Source organism: Fundulus heteroclitus, chromosome 17, assembly GCF_011125445.2.
Source record: "Fundulus heteroclitus isolate FHET01 chromosome 17, MU-UCD_Fhet_4.1, whole genome shotgun sequence".
Taxonomy (NCBI): Eukaryota; Metazoa; Chordata; class Actinopteri; order Cyprinodontiformes; family Fundulidae; genus Fundulus; species Fundulus heteroclitus.
The window spans coordinates 22,518,156-22,543,283 of NC_046377.1; the positions used below are offsets into that span (position 1 = coordinate 22,518,156).

General features: G+C 40.8%; 1 protein-coding gene across 2 annotated transcripts in view; it reads left to right on the forward strand.

Annotated features, from left to right (window-relative positions):
• dyrk2 (dual-specificity tyrosine-(Y)-phosphorylation regulated kinase 2) overlaps nt 1–24,050 on the forward strand; it is a 32,596-nt gene extending 8,546 nt beyond the window's left edge. For both annotated transcript variants that reach the window (XM_012853843.3, XM_021311310.2), the window contains exons 2-7: nt 7,108–7,211; nt 13,732–14,074; nt 14,164–14,327; nt 17,495–17,884; nt 17,971–18,061; nt 20,851–24,050. In XM_012853843.3, coding sequence (XP_012709297.1) covers nt 7,108–7,211; nt 13,732–14,074; nt 14,164–14,327; nt 17,495–17,884; nt 17,971–18,061; nt 20,851–21,500 — 1,742 coding nt within the window. In that variant the 3' untranslated portion in view covers nt 21,501–24,050. The remainder of the gene's footprint in view (nt 1–7,107; nt 7,212–13,731; nt 14,075–14,163; nt 14,328–17,494; nt 17,885–17,970; nt 18,062–20,850) is intronic.
• The last annotated feature ends 1,078 nt before the right edge of the window (nt 24,051–25,128 follow it).

The following is a 25,128-nucleotide window of genomic DNA, read 5'->3' on the forward strand; positions in this document are numbered from 1 at the left end:
AGAGGATAAAAATCGATCAAAGTCGTTTTCAGGGAATTTACGCCTCAATTCCTATTTGAATGTTTTATCCTGTTGTACTTGTCGTTTTAGAAGTACGCTGATGTTGCCACAGAGTTATCAATAACAAGCGACTGTAATGATTTATTGTTTTAACAAAATAGCCTATCAGCAACCAGAACCAGTTTTATTTTTCAGTCTCACGTAGGGCTGGGCGATAAATCGATTTAATCGATTAATTCGAATTTACAATTCTTTAAGATTTCATTTTTGGAAAATCTGGATTTTATTTAGCCAATACACTCATTGGGTTTCCATGAAGAGAACAGCATGTGATGCTGAATATATGTTTGGGCAAATGTATTGTCAAAATATTGTTAAGTAGAAACTTTTTTTTACCATAATACGAGGTACTTTATTTACTTATTTACTTTTTTTTAACTTAGTTTGAAGTTCACAAGTGCAGTGAAGCCTGTTCTTAGCTCAATGTGTAATACCACTAGCAGCAAATGTTTTGTTATATTTTCATTGTTTATAATGGCACGGCTGCCATCTTGTTTTACAAGCATGTTTCACAGCTTGTTTTTAGTCGCACTTTGAATTCAGGTCAACTCCCTGACGAAATGCTTGACATAAAAGCAAGGTTTTAAAGTAATTTCTTTTTATGAAACAAAAAGGAGGGGAAAAAATCGATTAATCGGATTTGGTATGATAAAATCTGAGATTTATTTTTTAATCCATATCGCCCAGCCCTAGTCTCACGAATCAGAAGCTGTGCTGAAAGTTTTTACCTAAAGCTAGTTAGTTAGTTCCATCTTTTAATTTTTTTAAAGGTAGTAAACAAAATCTCCTGAATCCATGCATCACATTCTGAGGTTGATCTAAACCACCAATAATATCTCTGGCTGCGTTTTCAGCCTCAGTCGTAGGTTTTCTGGAGCCTCTAACAGGTTTTTTCTTTCCAGGATTGTCCTGATTCAGCTCTAATAAACCAGCTTCCCTGTCCGTCCCCACAGCATGATGCTGCCACCGCCATGCCTCACCATAGGGAGGGTGTGTTCGTCGTCATGTGGGGTGTCAGCTTTCCTCAACAAAAATAGAAAAAAACATACGAAGGCCTTCAATTTAAGGATTCAAAAGGGATTTTTAGTCTTTCCACCAGAGCCCTTGACGCTGACGCAGTGCTGCTGCCTTGGCACCAACTCCCAGCTGTCCCAGAGATAAACACGCTTTAGTCTGGAGCTCTAGGCGAGCTCTGGGACGCCAGCAGTCGACCAAAAATGTTTAAAACTCTTCCGTTGTTAAGCTGCATCATTTGGGACGAAACAAGCAGTGAAATCTGATTTTCACCATGAGCAAAACGTCCGATCAGCGCCTCCTATCTTCCTGCTGTTGTTGGTCTGTTTTCTGCACAGAGCCGCGCTTACAGCAGATATTTAGTGCTGAATTCATAAACGACATTTTTACGTGTGTTTTAATCTCGTCGTCTCCCTGTTGGCTCAAACAAACACCGCTGCACTGCAAAACAGAACTAAACGTAAGTGAAATTTTCTTGAAATCATTGTAATTTTCCTTGATTAGAGCAGGTAGATAAGACTATTTGCCAATAGAATGAGATTTTTGCACTTAAAATAGGAACAATACATTTCCATCATGTCTTATTTCAAGTGCATGATAACTAATTATGTCATTTTAGAGATGAATTGTTCCTATTTTAAGTGCAAAAATCTCATTCTATTGGCAAATAGTCTTATCTACCTGCTCAAATCAAGGAAAAATACAATGATTTCAAGAAATTTTTTACTTATTTTTAGTTCCCTTTTTGCAGTGTGGTGGTTTCCTAAACGAATATACGGGACGAGTTGTTCTTTCTGCGCTCACAGACGGCGAGCCGGGACCAAAACGCTTCCCGGATGGCAGGTTTTTAGGGTGGAGGCTCCATGTTGGCTGTTCGGCTACCGGTTCTTTTTATAGAACCGGTTAAGCACTGGAACTACGTTAGAGGAGAGAAAATGTTCTACTCTGAAGTGCTTTCTAAAGAGATTCCCCTCTGCCGTTAACCAGGAGGTTTGTTTGTCCGTTCGGCTCCTTTCTCACTGTAGAGGGAACGTTTTCAGGCCTTTTAAACACAGAAAAGGCCTGAAAACGTTCCCCTCAGTCTGACTTATTGACCTTATGTCCGTTTGAGTAGCTTCTAACGGGGCTGGACGGGAGAAAACGTCTCATCTGGTGTCGTTTTCCTGCTTATCCGACAGTCGGGGAGGATTCCTTTATCGTTAAAGCTTCTTCAGCCACTTTCTCCTACGTCAGGATTTCATTTAAATAAAGATGCAGAGATATTCAGCGGTTTAGCTCCTGCTGATTATGTTTTTACTTCGCTGTAACCCAGAGATGGTGCAAATAAAAACCTTCAGACTGGACTTGGTTCCAGATTTTATCTCCTGTAATGAAGAGTGAAAGGAAGCCCAACCGTGAGCTGCAGCTGCTTCCTGCTTCACTGAGAAAGCATTAGCTTGACTATTAGCCAGTGAAGTCGGTGGATTATTATGGGATGTTAAGAGCTTGTATCTGTCCATGTTAGCCACAGCTTCATATAATAACGACCCTATGAGCTGAACTCTGCACCCAATGACTTTGGATCATTTAGAAAACCAAATAAACATTCTCTCACTGCTAGGCTAGCTGCTACGTTACAGCAATACTTCCTGTTTAGAATATCAAAATAAAAGCACTTCCAGTTCCTGTCATTTAGATGTTTAACACTATTTATATTTCTAACGAGGTAAATATTACATTTAATCAATTTTCAAAATGATATAAAGCAGATTTCTGGACAGTGAATTAAATCTCGAATGGTTAAAATAAATAACAAAATAAATATTAAGAGATAATTATCAAATTTTCATGTAATAATTTAGGCCTGAGGACAAACGGTGGGGTTTGATGAGAAAATGTTTATTTCAGTTATTAGAGCCTTGGTCTAGACTAGGGTTGGGCGATATGGCTTTAAAATAAAATCTCCAATTTTACTTTGCCAAATCCAATTAATCGATTTCTTTTTTCCTCCTTTTCTTTTAATAAAAAGAAATTAAAGAAATTAATTTAAAAACTTGCTTTTAAGAGCAGGCTTCACATCACTTGTGTAACTTCAAACTAAGTTTAAAAAAAATAAGTAAATGAATAAATTAAAATGCCTCGCATTACGGAAAAAAAAAAAGTTTCCTTTTACAATATTTTGACAATATATTTTCCTAAACATATATTCAGCGTTGCGTGCTGATCTCTTCACGGAAGCCCAATGATTAATTTGGGAAAATAAAATCCTGATTTTCCAAAAATTTATTTAAAAAAAATGTTAACTCGAATTAATCAATTGAATCGATTTATCGCCCAGCCCTAGTCTAGACTAGCGAGTTAAATTGCATTAATGAGGGCTGCTAGCTTCCTGTGGCCCCCTTCACGATTCTGATTGGCCGGACAGAAGTTCAGCCGTTAAAGTAGCTGATTCAATTAAATGTAATATTTCATGATGATGCAGCTATTAAAGGCAAGAGGTCAAGGAGTCGATGGTTTCGGCAGCAGTCTCCAGAAAAAGAGGAACGTGAGCTGAAACCAGAAGTCAGACGAGGAAATCCTCACTTTCAGCAGCAGAACATGTTGAGATGACGTCGTCTGAACCACGTTGGTCACCTCGCTGCAGCACCTCCGCGGGTTTTAACCCGTTTATCCTCGCTGCAGCACCTCCGCGGGGTTTAACCCGTTTATCCTCGCTGCAGCCTCGGTGACGTCCTCGCTCTGGTTTGGCTCGCGGTTCCCTGCCAGCCTGCGGCTCTAGTCGCTGAATCTCGTCCTCATTAGCAGGATTACAGCGAGCGCTCAGATTAGAGGCAGCAGCAGCAGCGACCATCTGTGCGCCTCGACCTGCAGCCGGACGGTGGCCTGTGAGGGTCCTGTTCAGTCCTCCCACGCGTCTAATTGGTCTTTATTCTCAGACGACTCCTCCCGCCGTCCTCTGATGTCCGTCAGTTCTGCTGCACTTTACTGCCGTTATTACAGGAATACAGATTTTGCAACCGCTGTTGCAAAAAATAGAATTGAAGTGACTAGATCGCTGTAACTGTATCGCTGTGTTTTATTAATTTAAAAAATAAGGAAATGACTGGATCGGCTTCATTCATCCGATATCCGATCCACCTAATTAGTCGATATTAAGCCGACATCTGATCCAGGTGTCTGATCGGTGCGTCTCTACTGCTTTCTTTTTACTCTGATTTGTTACCCAGAAGCAGAAAAGTCATTCAGCAAATCGTCCTTTTTAAATCAAGACAGTAGTTTTTTTTGTTAGTTTTTTTGTCTGACTCTGTCTTCATGAAACAGTTTATTAATAAACAGCAGGTTAATTAATAATTAAACCGGATAATTCCTGCTGGGGTGGAGATTTTTAATTTGGATCCTCTGTCTTGAAAAAACTAATGAAAAAGAATCAACTTATTGATTAAAAATATTCAAATATTATAAGATATAACAAGCTCCAGACTGGTCAGTCCGCCAGAGATCAAATTCTGCCCATTTTTCCCCCGATCGATGATTTAATCTGATAATTTAAATATTATTTGTTTTATTTTAACCCAGCCGTTCTGCCTCTATCAAATAAGCTGCTTTGCTTTATGCAGCTCTATGCATCCTTTTCAGTCCTTATCTTTTTTTCTTGTTTTATAATTTTACAGAATATTCTTCTACTGCAGTTTTTAAACTTTTAGGATTCTGACCCTTTTAATGAATACTTAACACTTTAGTTGGTATGTTTTTGATTTGGAGGGAAAACCCCAGTGTTTGAATAAGAAAGAAATAACTTTTAATTTATAATCCCAGCTTTGGATGCAGATGTGAATATGTTGATGTGTTTATAAGTAAAAGTAGCGCTGTGAGCATGCATGGCCTGATGTGTTCGTTATTTGGGGCTTCTGGCTGCAGGATGGACAAAACGAAGAAATTCAGAGTCAACCTTTTGTCCTCTGGGATCATTTTCGCATTTCTTTTACTCAGGTTTACGCTCTTTCTCTGCAGAAATTCCTCTAATCTTGAGCTTCCTCTTTGATCCCAACGAGTTTTATCCCCATAATTCATTTCTTGGGCTTTCTGTGTCCATGAGGTTCATTTATAGTCTTTGTAGATCAGCTGAGTGGTTGGATGGAGCTTCTCAGCACCTTTCTCCCGTTGCTCAGTGGGTGTCTGAGGTGTTTTCCCCCTGATGGGCTCAACGAAGGTGAGGAAGACATGAAGCAGCAGTCTGATGGACAGAAGTGGCCTAAATCTAGTCCCTCCTGTTTAAAGTGTCTGAGAAGCTGCAGGCTGAAGCAGAGAAGGCCGTCGGAGGGAAGGTCTCTCAGATGTTCGGTGCCGTCGGCGGCTGCAGGTGACGTCTGACCTCTGCGAGCTGTCGTCACATCTCCTAAAGGAGGTGAAGCTGCAGAAGAGAGGCTGCCAGCGTAATGAGGGATTACCAGGCTATAATAAAACCTTCATCCGTCTTTAGGCCGAGGCAATCTGCAGACGATTGGGTCCAGAGCAAAGCTGCTCCTGCAGCACCTGAGCAGGGCGGGGTGGGAGGAGGACTCCATAAAATGTTTGTCTAAATGGTCTAAAATAATTAGAATCTTTTTTTTTTCCAAGTGTCTTGTCTAGCAATGTGGCAATAAGAATTGATATCTTAATGCCAAATAGAGCTCGACAGATTTTGCTTTCACAAGTGGAGCAAACAGCTTTCGCCATAATGCTCCGCTTGATTTGTGCATGTAAATAGCTTTATTGTGATTCCTGCAGGGAGAATTTCAAATTATATGGACACTACAATGGGAAAGTAGGAGAGTAAAAGAAAAACAAGAAGAGAAAAAAAAGAAAGAAGAGGTGAAAGAAAGAAGAGATAAAAGGAAGAGAATGATAAAACGTCCTCTGTCTGCTCCATCACCTGGAAAGAGACACAAAAAGAACAGCACAACCAACAGACATAAAGCAACAGATACAATCGAGTAACACCTAGATGCCATTGCTAAATCATATGTATTATTATTTAAGCTGACATGTGTAATGTGATACCTGAAAAAGAAAGTAAATAAATAAATTATATGCTTTCTGTATATAAGTGAACATTTAATACCTGGGACCCAGCACCTGTGGGAGTTTGTGAGAGTGCAAAAAATATAGAATCTAACCTCAGGAGTCTATAAACCACACAGAACCGACACTGGGGAAGCTTTGTGTGAAAAACCTTCTGATTTAAATGCATTAATAAACTGATCAGCAGCAGCATGACAACCTTCACAAACGCAGGAGTTGTGGGAGTTTACAGCTCTGGAGCTTACAGGGGTGTGTGTGGTGGTCCCTAAACCCGGTACCTGGTCCTGGGTCTCCTGGAGGCCGGTTCTGCCCCGTTGAATCATGACCTCTGACCTGAACTGAGACAGCGAGGCCTGCAGAGCTCTAGACGTTCTGGGACCTCCTGGATGCTCTCTTAGGCCGGCCTCTCCTGTCAAGGTTCTCCTCTGTTCTGGGTTCTCTCACCGTGGTTCTTTGGAGTCCAAAGGCTTTAGAAATGTTTCTCATCTGTAGTCAAACATCTTAAGATCAGGACACGATGTGTTGCTTTGTGGGAACGTTTTGCCTGCTTCCTGTTGTCAGACCGGTTCTTTTTAAGTGACTTTTTGGTTTTAAAAGTCCAGAAACAATCAAAGTTCTGATCACATGATTTAACAAGGGGGGTGATTTATTTATTTTTTCACACAAGACCTGATCGATGTAGCTTTTTTCCCCCTTAATGAATGAAATCATCACTTGAAAACTGTGTTTTGTGTCTGTTCAGGTTATTCTTGTGTGAAATGAGTCAACCTGAAACGTTTAACGGAAGAGAAAAGCGGATGAAAATAGAAGGAAGCAAATTAATGAGATGTCAGTAAATGAGCTCTTACGTTCCTGCCTGAGCAGCTTTAAAGCCTTCTGGGAGCTGCAGAGGGAAAATAAAAGCATTGAAACTTCTTCAGACATCTAAGATCAGAAACATGGAGCCGATCTCCATGAAATTCCTCACGTTCTCTCTCTCTCTGTGTCCTTCAGGCAAATCGGGCGAGCCGGTCTGCTCTCCTGCTCACAGCGGCTCTCAGACAACGTCCCCCGTCGCCCTGCCGCCTCTCCGCAACAACAACCACAACCCCCTGACGGTACGCACACACACAGGCTTGTTCTTGGTGGTGTTTCCACAGCTGCAGATGTTGCTCTGAGCCGAGCCTCATCACAGATGTTCCTCCTGACTTTAACAACCGCCGAGGTTTGGGTAACGATCACGAGGTTTCTCTCCGCGAACACTTTGTGGGTAAACTGTAAAACATGGACACCCTGAGATGTTGGCATCTGTCAGACGTGACGGGGATCCTGTTGGCTTCTCAAACTTCTGCTCTGTAAACAAAATGCAGGAAATGTGTTGGAGCCTCGGCTTCCTCTGCCCGGTTCGGTCAGCAGATCTTTCCTCTTCATTCATTGATCTCTGTTTGTGGTAAATCATCTGCTGCAGCTGAAAGCAGATCTTTAAATCAGGTTAAATGTTTTCTCTTTTAGGTCAGTCGGGTTAATTTTATTTGCTAAATTCAAGAATAAAAGAATTTACAAACCTATGTTACTATGAATAAATTATTTTTTTTAGGATTTTGTTCGGCTGATTTAAACTGTCTGATTTGGGTCAAATGGTTTTTAACAATAGTTTGCTCTAATTTTGGCCCATTCCCATTTTGGGAATAATTCTGTGCTTTTTGGGTGATTTTCTGTTTGGGAGATGATTGTAAATGACCATTTTGTGAAGTGCACCAGTCCCTCCTGCAGCAAAACATCCCTCACATCATGATTACCAGCACTTAACCTTACCATTTTCTGTACTTTTGTTTATGTGGTAATAAATGTGAAATGTTTCAGTTTAACATATTTATTTTCAATATATAAGCTTGTTTGGAGCTACAAATGAACCTTCTCAAATAATTTAGGAATTTTAATACATTGCCAGTATTCACAGCACGTAAAACACATTTTTACCAAAACATTTATCAGAGACAGAGTGAACGAGGTGAACACTGGATTAAAGCTGTGTGTGAATCAAATTCAGGGAATTGTTTTAGTGCAACAGTTACAGAGGGAAAAAAATATATCAAAAACATATTTTATCCTGCTTTGTAATCCGGCGCGGGATACATTTGCAATGTGGAAACGGATAGGCTCTCCTCTCTGCTCTGACTGCAGGCGGGTTTCAGGACGAGGCAGCAGCCGTCTGTCTGTCTCTCTGTCTGTCTGTCTGTCTGTCTGTCTGTGAGTGCTTGGACTTGGAGAAGGTGGGAAGAGGCTCACAGCACTCGCCGCTCCCTCAAGACAATAACTCCCAGATCGGTTACTTTCACGGAAAGTCACCAATAACACAGAAGAAAGTTGCTAGATTCTTTGCTAGTTGCTTTTTTTGAAAAAGTTGCTGGATTGGTCTGAAAAGTTGCTAAATATAGCGAGAAATTGGCATTGGTGATCAAGTGCTTCCTCAGATTACAAGTATTCCCACCACTGACCTTGAACTGCGCCTCACTAATATTTTCATTTTGAAAAGCGGAGCCATGGCTTTCTATCAGCCATGCTTTGTTTACTGGACCAGCGGCTACTGACGTCATCACGCTGTTGTGCGTGCTATGCTGTGTTCATGTTTGGCATGGAAAATCGCCCACTCTTCCACTTTCTCGGTGTCACAGCGATGCATTTAGGTACCGAAACACGGTACCATTTGATCTTACATTAATCGGTTCTCAGTAGTACAGACAGGATTCGGTCGGTACCTTTAAAAGTACTGAATTCCGTACCCATCCTTACTGTTGTCTCATTAGCTTTAGTTCATTAAGATCGATTCCTGCAATTAAGGCATGAATAAAGAGTGACCCAAGCCAAACCATCACAGAGCCTAGTTGCAGGGACAGGGTTCTGCCAGCAGGCTGGATGCTCCACCAAACATCTGGAGAACTGATCCGTTTGGTCCATGATGGTCGACCCCAGAAGCCTCTGAGCCCAGAGAAGCTGACTCCTCCACTGAGGTGAACATCAGGCTTCTTCTCAGCCCATCCCCAATCATGATGCAGCCATCTCTTTGCCTCACAGTTGGGAAGATCTTCTCAGGATGGCAATCTTCCTCCAAATGTAACGATGGTTACCATGTCCAAACGCTACAATTTTAGTGTTATCAGACCACAGCTGGAGTGCGTTTTTTTTTAACTGTAATCTGCATTTTATGCTGCTTCTGTGTGGCTTCTTCATCTCTGAGTGGACACTCATGTCAACAGGACTTTCTTCACTGGCTTCTCTCCCACCAGCTTGATTCACACTTTTCCCTGTTATCTCTGGCACACAGAGCCAAGATCCAGCATCCAAGATGGGGTTGGATCCTCCCAGTTAGTTTAGAACCTGTTTTAACAGAATTAGGGAACATTAGGAGTCAGTAATCAGCTTCAAGGTGCAGATTGTTCTTGATTAGTTTAGGCAGATAAGCGGATATAAATCATGTTGAGCGTGGACTTCCCTGTTGTCTGATCTGGGTTTGGGTCATGCTCTCTCTGCTGACCGTCTCCATGTCCCTCAAACATGGCTGTAAATGACGGGCTGGACCCGCTGCTGGTCTGAGAGCCTCCCTCAGCCTGCTGAGACTCGCAGGAATCTAACCCGGCCCCGTTCTGCATGGTTGTAGCAACCCTGGGCCCCACAGCTTCCAGTTGGGACGGTCGAGCACCATGACTAACCTGTTCGGGTCGAGCTGTGCTCAAAATGCACGAATCCGTAACTTTTCCATCGTTTTTGTGTGTCAGATGTTTCTGCGGCCTTTCAGTGCGCTGTTGGCCCATCAGCAGGAGGACCTCTGATTGGATCGTGGGAACCAGACCCTGTCTGGATCAGTTCTGCTGTTGGGTCCATTAGGTGGCGTGTGGAAGGCTGGACGTCGTCTCTGTTTTCTGCTGGAAGTGAACCAAAGAGCTAATTATAGCCTGCAGCTTTGAACAGCTGATTGGTTTATAGGCGGCTCTGAAGGACACGCTCATTCAAGACCAGCACTATAAATGACCCGTTTCACTGTACTCTTCACGGGATCTGATCCAACCCTCGCTCCTTCAAAATATCCTTCATGCAGCCGGACTTTTCTGGGGTGTCCTCTAGTGGTCGCTGGACCCGCTGAAGGGTTTTCAGAGGATTTCCTGGACTTTAGAAGACTCCACACAGTGCAGCAGTAGAGGGAAACTAGCACTCAGAGACCTTAGGAGGTGTCCTGTTGTCCATCTGTCCCTCATCCATCCATCCATCTATCCATCCATCCATCAACTACAGCATTCATCCATCCATAATTCATCCATCCATCCTGCAGATCTTCCATTCATCTTTGTGCATCATCCATCTTTCAGTTTCCTCCGTCCTCTCATCCATTCATTCTCAGCTCCACTGAAAACAATAGGAATGAATAACATGAAAACATAAAAGAACCTGGATTTTTTTTTTTTTTTTTTGTTTATTTATTGTTATTTTTACAGCTTTTTTGCTTATTTTCACCCGAGGATTCAAAAGAGAACCAGTGATTGGTCGACAGATAATGGAGAGCAAAGAACAAAATTAAATTTGTTACTTGCAACTAGAGCTGGGAGATATTTCTTAAAAATAAAATATCCAACTTTATTATACCAAATCCAATAAAAAAAACTTCTTATTGTTTCACAAAAGGAAGTGAAGTTACTTTTATTTCAAGTATTTCATCTCAGAGTTGACCTGAATTCAAAGTGCAACTGAATCCAAGCTGAGAAGTATGATTGTAAAACAAGATGGCCGCCCTGCCAATGTAAACAATGATGTTTGCTGCTAGTGGTTTTACATAATGAGCCAAGAACAGGCTTCACTTTACTGGTATAGCTTCAAAATAACTAAAAATATATATATAAACAAGTGAATGAGTAAATTAAAGTGCCTGTAATGTTTTGACAATGTATTTTCTTAAAAATATATTCAACATTGCATATTCCCTTCATGAAAGCCCAATGAGTGCATTTGCAAAATAAAATCCAGATTTGTCCAAAAACAAAATGTAAAATTGAATTAATGGATTAAATCGATTTATCGCCCTCCTTCACAAAGAAAAATACATTTTCAGTGAAACAAGATGATTTAAAGTGTTGTTGTTTAATTAGACAGGTGAGCGGGTCGTTTACAGGTGTAATCAGGTGAGGGGAGGAGCCATGACTTCATACTCTGTCGTATGCGATATCTGATGCCACAAAAACACCAACCTGATCTCAGAGACACGGTTCGTCGCCCTGATTAAACGCACAAACACACTGCTGTGTAAAGCAGCAGCTCTTTGAACGCAGCCACATCACGGTGTTTCTCAGCTCTGTCATCTGAAAGGAGCCAGGTGTGCTCTGTGAGCGGCAGGCCGAACACATCCATTAATGAATGCGGCTCTAATTGGGCTGTCCGCATTCAAAGGCGTCCGTTCCTGATGCCGATGTTGACTAAACTGCTGATAATCCTGTTGGTTCTGGATTTGCTTTCTTCTGCTAAAGGACAAATCACTTACTTTTAAATGATGGCAGCAAGATGTTTTCATGCAATTTGAATTATTTCATCCAAGCAAGTGGAGGGACCTGCGGGACTCATCAGCGAAGAATAAAAAAACAGTTAAAAGCAGCGATTGTTGGACGACCTCCTGTTGTTTTCCCTGTTGTTATGAAATTAACTCAACAATAGAGTCATATCAGGGCTTTTGACAAAGAAACACTAACTAGATCTGCATAAAATATGAACTCTGTCCAGTTTAGGCCAAATAATCGGTCGAGGTTTATTTCTGAAGCACTTTTCATACAGAAAAGGATATAGCACAAAGTGCTTTGTAGAAATCCTGGTGAATAAAAAGATAAAAGCAAAACTCCTGTTGTAGGTTTGTGGATTAATAAAAGGCCTACATCTCCCTGGGGGGTCTTGAGGGGACAATGCAGCTACTTCAGAATCAAAATATTTAAAGTTTTAAAGGCAAATGGAGGATAGAGAACCTTAAAATCTTGATAAACATTAAGATGTAACTGATGTGATCGCTCTCTATCATATATTAAAGCAAATGTGTCAAACTCGAGGCCCGCGGGCTGAATCCGGCCCTCAAGAACCAAAAAAGGCGTATCTTGTCATAAAGTAGAGGCATATATCCTCTTTAAAGTGGATATATTAACACATTAAAACAGAAATGTCCAAAAAGTGATGCAGAATGATGAGTTTAAAGCGTAATTCACCCCAATATCAACTTTCTTTTTGCAGATAAACTGTTTAAATTGGGCCTAAGGGTGCTACTTTTGTTACTGTGAATTTTTTTTAATATTTTTATATGAACTGAAATGAAGTTATGAAACCAAAAGTATCATCTATAAATGCGCAACCGGCTCTTGTCATGAATTCTTTATATAGAAATGAGTTTGATACCGTCGTATCAGAGGATTAGTGCAGTTCAGCCGGTCTGTGGATGTTTAAATGTGACGTTTATAAATGTTCTTAGGCGACACTCTGAAGCCCACTTCCTGCATTTCCTCTTTTTAAATAGAGAAATCACTTTCAGGGGTGTTTATTGTTACGTGTAATGGGCTGGAGTTGCAGACATGACCAAAAACCACATTAAAGGACCTAATTAAGGGTGAGCAGACGCTGCAGCTGCAGGTTTAGGGTGGTTGGACCTCCACCCCAGTGCATGATGCTGCCACCTCCATGTTTACCAGTGGCTATGGCGTTCAGGCAGTATTAGTTCTGCCTCATGATCTTTTATATTTAGGTGATAAAGTTTCATTTCCTGCCGCATGCTTGCTGCGTTCGCTGGTGGTAAACATGAAACCGAACTCTTTATAGCTTTCTTTTAACAACGGTTGTCTTCTTGCCAGTTGTTCTCAATGATCAGAAGAGTCCATGACTTTTGGTTTTGCTTCTGTCTGACCTGTCTGCTGGGTTTCTTGGTCTCCGTGATGCTGGTTGTTCTCTATGGAATCAGCGTTTTAAACTGACCATTCCAAATAAAGTAAAAAAAACAAAACAACTGGACTTATTTTTCGTAGTTGAAGATGTTTTGCTTCCTCTTCATGAAGCTTTATCAATTCAAAAAGTCTGGAGTAATGATGAGTACCAAGCTTTATACTACTGCCCAAACAAAGGCCTTGTAATGGCTTAGATAACACGCAAATTCAACAGAAACAGATCCACCCCTTAGTAATGGGCGGTCGTTAAAGTCATTAAGCCAGCAGATTGAACCAAAACTGGTCCACTCCTCTGTAACGAAGAGTCGTTAGGGTTGTTATTGGCTTGGCTTAAAGGAACAATATTATGATCACCCATATGAGGGTGAGAGTTAAGGTGATGATTGGCTGGAATTAATCCTTTAGCTGTATTGTAAGTTTTTCAGAGTTGGAATCTAAGGCCTCTTTTGTTTAAGGTTGTTTTTTCTCTCTTAACGTAGATGGCTTCCTTCACATCCCTTTTTTTTTTGTTTTTTACTTTTTTTGGAATGACCGTGACCTGGATGACTGAGAATCTTCACCAGTAAATTGAACATTATATGTCCATCCCTGTGCAGACAATCTACTGCAGAGTTTAGTATGATTATTAAACCCTGTCCAGGTTCTCCTTTATGCTGATGACGCTCTCTTTACTGTTCAGGGAGGTCCTAAGGCCGCCATGTCGGACGGCGTCCAGCTCTCGTCTCAGTCCCAGGTCCACATCACCCAGCTGTACGAGGAGAACTCCAACAAGCGTTCGGTCCTCTCCACCCAGCCCAACGGCCTGGCTCCGCTCGGCTCCGCCCGGCCAGGCCTGCCGCTTCCAGACCGACTGACCTCGGCGTCCGAGTCCGCGCACCACGGCCGCCAGGGCAGCGCCACCTCCAACAAGCTGGCGGACGGCAAGCCAAAGCCCAACCACATGACGCCCGAGCTGGCCATGAAGCAGTTCATGTCCAAGTTGTCGTCGTTCGAGCACCACGAGGTGTTCAACTACCCTGAAGGTGAGTCGCTTGGATCGGACATGTGATTGGCTATGACGAGGTAAAGGAGTCCTCGCTGACTTGATTTTCTTTTTTTTTTTTTGGCTCAGTGTATTTTGTCGGCCAGAACGCAAAGAAGAGGTCCGGCGTTCTGGGCGGCGCCAACAACGGGGGCTATGACGACGATCAGGGGTCCTACATCCAGGTGCCACACGACCACATCGCTTACCGCTACGAGGTCCTGAAGGTGATCGGCAAGGGCAGCTTCGGACAGGTACGACCGCGGCTTCTCGTCTTCGTCCGGTCTTTGTGGTTAGGGTTAGGCTTTTAGTTTAAACTGTTTTGGTTCCCGCTGGAAGAAACCACATGTTTACGTACACTTTATGAAAGTAACACAGGAGCTGTTCTGCTCGCTGTCTGGGATTAAATCAGACTCCTTGGTCAGCTGGGATCACCAACATTGTCTCTGTTCGCTAAATTGAAACTAATTCAGAAGTTAGCATTTGCTGTCATTGCCGTTTCAAGGCTAAGGGTGCGTCTCAGTTCAGGTGCGTATTCAATTCAATTTTATTTATATAGCGCCAATTCATGAAACATGTCATCTCAAGGCACTTTACAAAGTCAAGTTCAATCATATTATACAGATTGGTCAAATATTTTCTTTATTAGGAAACCAGTTGATTGCATCAAAGTCCCGACAAGCAGCATTCACTCCTGGAGAAGCGTAGAGCCACAGGGAGAGTCGTCTGCATTGTTGATGGCTTTGCTGCAATCCCTCATACTGAGCAAGCATGAAGCGACAGTGGGAAGAAAAACCACCCATTAACAGGAAGGAAAACCTCCAGCAGAACCAGAACCAGTATGAACGGTCATCTGCCTCGACCCACTGGGGGTTACAGAAGACAGAGCAGAGACACAACAAGAGAGACAAAAAAGCACAGAAGCACACATTGATCTAGTAATCTGTTCTACATTAGATGGTAGTAGCGGGTGAGCCATCTTCTCTGGATGAAGTCACAGTTTAACAGAACGCCAGACCAGGTGTATCTACTATGAAGATAAAAGCGAGAGAACAGAAAGTTAAAGCAGAAATGACAACACATAATGCATAATTGAAGAACAGTAGAACTCTATAGAGTGAGAAAATTAGATCTTGATATCCTCCAGCAGCCTAAGCCAATAGCAGTAAATCTATAAAGGTAGCTCAGAGTGACACGAGCCACTCTAGTTATAAGCTTTGTCAAAAAGGAAAGTTTTAAGATTAGTCTTAAAAGTAGGTAGTATTTGTAGGACGATTACGTCACAGCGCTGCGACGAAAGCGGTCCCAATTCAAATGCGGCAGACGAACGTGTCCTTTTCCCCGCTTTGAATGTCCGGTGTATCCTTCATTGCTCATCGTATCCCATGATTCATAGCAGGTTGAACAGAATTTTTTTTTTTAAGCGGAAACACTATTGGTGGAGGGGAGTGAAAAGCTTTGAATAAAGTTGGTTTTCTTACACCGACATAAAAATAGTGTTTAAAAACTTTTTAGGCGAGATTTTAGCCACGTTAAAACAAAATATCTGCTCAGTTTAATATATCGCTTGATTTTAAAAACGCTCAGTTTGCGTTGTCGGCTTTCCAGCCTCACCACGCTGAGACAGAACGCCTTTCTACCGACAGTAGAGTTCACTACAAAAAGGGAAGTAAAAGTAAGTCAAATTTTCTTGAAATGAATGTATTTTTTCTTGATTTAAGCAGGTAAATAAGACTATTTGCCAATGGAGTGAGTATTTTTACCCCTACAATAAGATAATTAGACATCCTGCCCTTGAAATAAGATGATAGAGATGAACTGTTCCTATTTTAAGTGCAAAAATCTTATTCCATTGGCAAATAGTTGTATTTACCTGCTTAAATCAAGGAAAAATACATTAATTTCAAGAAAATTTGACTTACTTTTAATTCCCTTTTTGCAGTGTGCTGGCTCTCTGCTATGAAAACTACTTCAGAAATCTATTATTAGCGTTTGGTTAGTTCATTATTATTATTATTATTATTAATATTATTATTATTATTATTATTATTATTATTATTATTATTATTATTATTATTATCTACAAATGAATGGATTTAAGCTTTGCTCAGAAAGTTAAAGGGTTCGTATTTAAGTTGGAAAATGTTTCCCAAAAATCTCACAAACTGCATTTGTCATCAGTGAATTTTGTTTAGTCGTGTAGTTCAACAAAGTTAAACATTTGGCTGATTAATTGAATAAGAATATAATAAAAGATGAAAAAGCAACATTTTAAATAAAATATTATGGTCCATGAAGAATATGTAAAGGAGAAAATAAAAACCGTGTAGTTATTTGCAAAGCAGAGGAGACAACGGGATTAATGTTCAGGCTGTCTCAGTTGCTAGGCAACAGGAGTAACGCTAAGGTAAGGGCGGTAAGTCAGACTGTCCCAATTCACAAGCCGGTCTCCGGTTTTCTCTTTTCCACGGTCCACAAAGGATGCAGCCCCTGAATTGGGACGCACCCTAAGACCTGCCCCCTCATTTTGGGCCATCCTTGATTGTTTTCAGCCATTATTTTGGTTATTTAATGTATAAATAGAAGTTTTGACACTTGTTTTCTTGCATCTCGTTTCTAATTTTTTTTACTGGAAATTTTCTTTCCTCAAGAAATTTGACTTATGGTGACAAAGATACACTAAACACGAAAAATTTAATCATTTGTATTTTTACATTTGCTGTTTTCTCCCACTCTTTTCTGCATGAGAGTAGCAACAAAAAACATGTCTGAGCAGTGTTTGACTCTCATGGTTATTTACTGGGTTTTATTGAGTTAAATGTGGTTGTTTGAGGTGCTTTGGTGTCGGTTCTACTTTCTGTTGTCATATTTCTCCTCCTGTGGTTCGGTGCCTTGTTGCCGTTACTTTTCACAGTTTTTGCTCATGTGCTGGATTTTTGCGTTGATGTTCTGTCTGTCAGTGTTTATTTTTGCTCATTTTAGTGGTAAATTGCACCTACTTTGCATTTTTCTTACCCTTACATTGATTTATTTTTTTCTTTTGCTTTAAAACCTAGGTTTCTTTTTTCCCCTGTTTATCAATCTGACGTACATAAAAGGGTGATTTTAGTGATCCTTTTGGATCATTCTGATATATATTCTGTTAGTTTTTTTACTTTTGTTCTTTAATTTGTCAATCTCGCTCTTTGTGCTTGTTTTGACTTTTGATTTTTAAGTTTTTTGGTATTTTCAAAGTTTTTAAACATGTCCTAATGTACTCTAATTTAACAAATCTCATGTATTTACCTTAAACCCCAGAAACTCTTGTTGTTTTTCTCTTTTAGGTCGTCCTCTTCAGTTTAGCTTGGAGACCCCTGTCGACCTGAGCGCCAGATGGTCGAACAGATTAAAGATTAATCAAGGTATCGCGTTTCTCCTGCAGGTGGTGAAGGCCTTCGACCATAAAACCCAGACCCACGTGGCCCTCAAGATGGTCCGCAACGAGAAGCGCTTCCACCGGCAGGCTGCGGAGGAGATCCGCATCCTGGAGCACCTGAGGAAGCAGGACAAGGACTCCAGCATGAACGTCATCCACATGCTGGAGCACTTCAACTTCAGGAACCACATCTGCATGACCTTTGAGCTGCTCAGCATGAACCTCTACGAGCTCATCAAGAAGAACAAGTTCCAGGGCTTCAGCCTCCCGCTGGTCAGGAAGTTCGCCCACTCCATCCTCCAGTGTCTGGACGCGCTGCACAAGAACCGCATCATCCACTGCGACCTCAAACCGGAGAACATTTTGCTCAAGCAGCAGGGACGCAGCGGCATCAAGGTAAGAGGGACAAATCCGTCTGCGGTGAACATTTTCTTCTCCCTTACAGACGAATTCTGAATACGGGGTTCTCTGTTCTGCTGCAGGTCATAGACTTTGGCTCCAGCTGCTATGAACACCAGAGGGTTTACACCTACATCCAGTCCAGGTTCTACAGAGCTCCAGAGGTGATCCTAGGTAAGGAATGCTGCTATTATTTTAGGACATTTCACTGTTATCAACCCATGATGAAATGATTACTACAAAACTTGTGTATTTTTACATGTTTACTATGCCTTGTCAAAGTATTCATATACTTAAATGTTTGCACATTTCAGCAACAAACTTCACTCTTTTCCATTGATTTGTCTTCAGCTCCTGAAGATAATAATTTGCGCAATCACCTCTCACTGCATTTCCAGCTGGAGGATTTTTTTTTTTGTATTTCTCCGTCGGCTTTAAACAGCTCTGGGTTTATTTGTTTCGTTTTTTTTTGCGTAATGGGTAAAGTTCAAGCAGATTGAATGGAAAACATCCCTGAAAATCAATTTTTGAGTCTTGCCACAGATTCAAAGATGGTTGTACGTCTGAACTTTGACTAGGCCATCCTAACACATGAATATTCTTTGATCTAAACCGTCACATAGTATCTCTGGCTGGATGTTCAGGGTGGTTGTCCTGCTGAAGGTGAACCTAACCAGTTATATTCCAGGATTGTCCTGGATTTACCTCAATCCAGTTTGAAATTAACTCTCACCAGCTTCCCACACCATGATGCAGCCACTGTCATGTTCTATAAAGGGACTAGTGTGCTTAGGTGATGGACTGATCAGAGATCTGGGAGATGTTGTAGAACCTGACTGCTAGGTTCCTGAATCTTCTTGACGCTGGTCGTTCCCTCATGTTCTCTAGAGAACCTTTTTGAGGCCTTTATCAGAAAAAACTTTACTGATGCAGGTGCCTTGTTGGCAATGAAATTCCTAACTTATTTTCTGAGAACATTTGAAGGAAGATCTGTGCATCAATATCAGGTCCAGTACCCTTGTTGTGTCCAGTCGATACACATTTGGATAAAATTACACAGTTCTACCAAGTCAACAAGAAAACATGGGAAGAAATTATACATTAATTAAACAGCACCTCCTGCTTTCTTTAAGAAGGTCTTAGCTGTCATATTGTCTGATTGAATTCAGTTAACATTTCCCTTTTTATCAGGAGTTACAGGCCCATTTCAGATTTCCCATTGATGAGTAAAGTTATTGAATAAGCTGTTTTTGAACAGTTAAAATGCTTTAACAGCTACTTCAACCCTGTCTGCATTATTGCAGACTGTGGAAGAACCACAGGGCTGGTATTATTGGACCCCAGTGCAGCCTTTCGACACTGTTGACAATAGTTAGATTACTGGAACGACTGGAGAACTGGGTCGGCCTTTTTGATACAGTACATGTCTGCTTTGAGTCTTAATCGAAGGACATGGATGTCTTTGTGTCAATAAGTTACTTTATTGAAAAATCCCATGCTCCTCCTAGCTCAGATTATAACAAACAACAAGATAAGTAACCGTAGCTATGCAGACGACACACAGCTCTACATCACAAAGTCATCAGGTGACTTATGGATCTGTTCAAACATTTAGTAGACGCCTAGAACAAATCAAGGAGTTGAATAAAACAAAACTGAAGTAATTATTTTTGGACCAAAGGAGGAGTGATTAAGAGTCAGTACAGAGCTTTAGTTACTGTAGCTGGAAACCACTAATCAGGCCCAAAGTCTGGGTGTAGTGGTGGACTCAGACATGGACCTTCAGCGGCACATATAGACAATTACAAGGTCGGCTTTCTGTCACCTGAAGAACATTTCCAGGATTAAAGGACTGATGTCACAGCAGGATCTGGACAGACTCATCCATGCCTTTATCTTTAGCCAAATTGATTACTGCAAAGGTGTTTTCACAGGCCTGCCTAAGAAGTCACTGCTGCTGCCTGCGTCTTTACAAAAACAAAGAAAGTAGAGCACATTGACCCGGTTCTGAAGTCCTTACACTGGCTCCCTGTAACTCAGAGAATAGACTTTAAAATACTTGTTAGTTTATAAATCACTGAATGGCTTAGCACCAGCCTACATTAATATTTTTTTTGTCATATCAACCTTTAAGACCACTCCAGTCTTCTAGTTTAAGTCTACATCCCCAGAATCAGAACAAAACATGGAGAGCCACCAGTTTAATCTGGACTAAACTCTCATAACTCCCTGAGTTTTAACCTGTTTGTTTTGACTTGCTTTAAACTGTTAGACTAATCATTGAAACATCATTGATTTCAGTCTGTAGTACAACTTTGTATTACGTTCAATTTTTCGGCCACTGCGGTGTACTTTTTGTGCGTTTCTTTTCATGTATTCAAGTTAAATACATTGAATTGTGTTGTTGCTAAAATGTGCTAAACAATTAAACTTGCCTTAACAGAACATCAGCATTTAAACGATTTAATCAAACACAAGTAGACTCTTATTTAGGGGTATTGATTTAAAAGCTGCTGAATATAAGTAAACACTGTGCTTTTGATATTGTTTTAAAAATTATAAAACTGTAATTTTTTACACTGTAAATTATATACTAGTTTTTAATGATTTGTCTCATAAAATCCTAAAACATAGGCTAATGTTTGAGGTCATAATGTGAAAGTGTCAGAGAGGTATGAATATGTTTGCGAGACACTATTGGCAGTACTCTGATTGCCTTTAAGGTAACGCAACATTCTGGTGGTGTCTGGATAATTTCCTCATTTCCTGACAGATTACAAATGCCTCAAACAGTTCATTACTTTGTTTGACCAGAAAAATATTAGTTAGGCCTCATCTTACAGAGTGTCAACAACTAAATCAAAGTGCTTTAAATTGCCAATTTTTAAGTTTCAAGAGCTGGAAACTAGAATACCCAGTCTGTGTAAAACTGATAAGATAACCAGCTTTTCTATTTTCTGCAGGTTCAAGGTATGGGATGCCCATCGACATGTGGTCCCTGGGCTGCATCCTGGCTGAACTGCTGACTGGTTACCCACTGTTACCAGGGGAAGACGAAGCTGACCAGCTGGCCTGTATCATTGAACTACTGGGCATGCCCAGTCCAAAGCTCCTGGATGCATCTAAGCGAGCAAAGAACTTTGTGTCATCCAAAGGCTACCCGCGTTACTGCACCGTCACCACCAAGCCTGACGGCACCGCGGTCCTGAACGGAGGACGCTCACGACGAGGGAAAACCCGCGGCCCCCCAGGCAGCAAGGACTGGAGTGCGGCGTTGAAGGGTTGCGATGACCCGGCCTTCCTGGACTTCCTCAAACAGTGTCTTGAATGGGACCCAGTGCTCAGGATGACACCGAGCCAGGCACTGCGCCACCCCTGGCTCAGGAGGCGACTTCCCAAACCTCCATCAGGAACCACAACCGGAGACAAAACCTCCTCAACTAAACGTGGCACTACCACCACTGATGGCGCCATCACCTCCATCTCCAAACTTGCCCCCACCTCCTCAACTACCACCTCCTCCTCTTCCAAAACTAGGACTAACTTGGCGGCCATCACCGACGCCAACGGAAACATCCAGCCAAGGACCGTTCTGCCCAAACTGGTCAGCTGAGAGTGAATACACCCCACCCACTGTGGGTGGGGGATGAAGGCGGAGTTCATGAGCAACAAGCTAGACCTGAATAAAACTGGTCTTTCCAGTTTTGAAGCGCATTTGGTTATTTATTGCATTAATGAGCTGCGTTCAAGTGAAATGCAGTCGTGGCATCCTGACATTGGATTATCAAAACAAGCAAACCAATGGCCAAGCCCGGGATATTAACTGAGCTAAGAAACTCTGGGTGCATTCAGACGCCTCAAATTCATCTCGTCTGACAAAGATGGGCTGAATTTTGAACAAAAAAAGATGGTAAAGTAACGACACATTGTGGGGCGGTTCAGACAATCGGAACACATCACACTGCTCTGTAGCTCCATACTCACAAAAACACATCAAAAACATGGTGCTTTTGGAGGGAACAAGGCTTTTTAAAATATTTTATAATGATCTTTTTAGCTGAGTCATAAAATCAATTTAACACCAAAAATATTCAGTGACTTCAGTCTTACAAGTTCATATCCACAGTGTTAGGGTTTCGCGTTTAGTCTTGGTGTCATATACCGATTTTACCACATGTGTTGTAATCACAAAGCTGCGTCTGGTTTTGGGGTCATTTTACGTTAGGCGTACTGTTGGACATATTAGACATTCAGTCTTGCATTTTTTTCTATCCAAATCCTGGCATCAAAACTTTCAAAACCCTGATTTTAAACAGCTACCTGTTAGCTGGCTAACAGAATTATTAAGCCAGTTTTATATTGTATCAACTAGCTAGCCATGTGAGCATGCTAGCATAGTGCCTGTTAGCTGGCTAACTGTTAGCTAGCACCGACTGATTTAGTAAACAGCTATATGTTCATGTTTAGCTGTAATATCGCTACCTATATTTTAGGTTACTAGCTAGCAGTTAGCCTAGCACACATAAAGGAGTTAGCTAACTGTAGCTGGCTCAATGTTTGCCTTCTTTATCAGTCTGTTGGCTAGCCTTAGCCTTTATAGCCATAGCGTGTCAGCTCTCCACTGCCCGGCCTTATCATACTCAGAATGACGAAATGTTTCTACTTTCTGTAATTTATTGTTTGTTTTACAGGTTATAGAGCAGGTGAAAGAGTTGATGGAGGGAACCGCCTGCAGAGGGTGGCTGTGTTTACAAATACCGGCTTGTTCCCTTTTGTATGGAACCAAATATGAATTTTATGGGCACAACCAGGCCAATGAAGGAGTAGTAACCTGAGACGATAGATTCAGTGTGGTTTACAGACAAGTTAAAGTCAAGGCCTTCTGAAGTCTCTAAAATTATTTTAAAAACTTTATTATCTGCTGTAATATGAAAAATAAAAAAAAACACATTTGGAAAAGCTAAATATTGTCTACAGTAAAACTACGTAGATTTTTAAATAGGACCTCTTATAAATAAAATATCCCTGATTCTTATAGTTTGCCCCCTGTCAGATTTCTCTTTTTTTATCCCACATTAAATGTTTAAGATCATCAACCAAATTTATTTTTCAAACAAAGATAACCTGAGTGAAAACACTTTACTCAAACAGATTTGATTTCAGACATTGACTAGGCCATTCTTAAATATTGCTTTTTGGGTTGTTTTTGGTGTTTTTAACCCATTAAGATGTGGATGTGCTGCGGCGCTTTGGATTATTCTCCTGCTGGGTAACCCAAGTGTGCTTGAACCTAAAGTCACGCAGTGATCGGCCAGACGTTGTCCTTCAGGTAATCTGGTAGAGAGCAGAAGCCATGGTTCATCATCAATAACAGCAAACAGCCCCAAACCATCACACTACCACCACCATGTTTGACTGTAGGGACACACTCTCCCATGGAAGCCATTTTGCCCATTTCTTTTCTGACCTTATCAGAGGCATGTGAGCCCTTCAAATACTATTCTGGGTTCTTCTACAAATTTTCTTTGATGATCTAAAGCATTTAACTGTGACGGTAATCAAAAATCTGAAGAAATCTGTGAGGGGACAAATACTTTTTCATAGCTTTGTACGTAAGTGACGAAAGAATTACATAATGAGACAAGAACTAAAGCAGTAAAGACATTAAGGCTTTAAGGTTTAGATAAAGATTGGTTTTCAGTTTCAATCGAAATCCCGCAATAAAAAATACAGCAGGCTAAAGCTGCCTAATTATCCTCGCATTACGTCTGGGTCAGGATAGTTTGGAGACACTGAAGCTCCTTAAAAGATACACTATGTACCTTTTGAAATCCTCTAATTGAAGTAAGCCTAACAATCTTGTTTCCCATTATTTTTAGCTTTGGAGGATTTGTGAAAAGAACAAATGAAATTAATTTTGTCACAAAAACACAAAAAGGAAGCATACAATTCCTCATCAAAAGTAATAATGTGCCGAGTTAGGCTGGAATCACTAAGAAAGAAGATGAGGGAGTAAGACTATAATGCAAAAGCTGCATTAAAAACAATCAGCTTAAAACTGCCGGTCAGACTGTATGGAATGCCTTTTTAATCAAAATGTTTTAAGACAAGAAATTTAATAGAGCATCTTTTAAGAATAACTTGTTTTTTTTTTTTTTTTTTTAGAAAATACAAATAATGTATTACATGATGCTAATATGCATTCTTTCAATTCACATTTTTACTTTTTTGTTTTAAAACTGTAATACATTTTTTAAAGGTGTCTTTTGGGACACAATGTCATTGTACAAAAAAAACAAACAAGTAACCTTAAAATAACCTTAATATTTTCCTGTCATTCAATTTTGAAAAATCTGTTTTTTAAGATGACTATCATGGAAAAAACGTGCATCACCATCAAGCCCCTTCTTAAGTGTTTAAGTCAGTTTAAGTATATGTGCAGATTCACAGCAAATTATTTGATTTTGATTAAAATGACATTCCGTATGCAGACATCATCTGATGCATTTTGTATCTAAGCTACAATAAATTACTGTAGAAAGAAGAATTTAAAAAACTTATAAAGAATTACAGTAGGTGAGGATGACTAGATTTGGTTTCTTGATTAATTTCAGGTGTAATTTCAGGTGTTGGTTTGTGTCATGTTTAAACTTCTGGATAAATGCATGGTGTCAGTGACACCGTGTTCTGATTAGTTCTGGGCCTTTAGCTTGTTTCTGGCACCACCTGAGTTTTAATCAGCATATGAAGGAAGTCATCTCCAGATCGCGCTGTGACGGGGTCCATAGATTGGCCACAGGAGCATTAGATGTGTAGCAATGACATGGTTTCTGATGGAGGTGAACAATAGCTCTGATCAAACTTTAATCCTGATCTTTTCAAAGCAGTGTTGCTAAAGGTTTCCGTCAGTGATCAGGGAGGAGGCGATAAGGAGTAAACCTTGTTAAAAGAGTTAATTTATTTGTCACATTTTAATATTTAAAAGTCTAATGTATGTATTTACAGTGATGTGCAGTTTTTACTGTATACTTGAATGTGTGTGTGTGTGTGAGTGTTTGTTGCAGGGCGCGTGTGTGCAATATTAAAAGTTTTTTCCTTAAAGCTTGTTCCCTTACACAAACACAATTATATAAAAACACACACAGAGACACACACAGAGACAAAAACCTTTATCTGAACGCACTCTGAAAACAAAGTCACATGAGGAGGTGGAGGATGAAGATGAGGAGGAAAAGGTGCCC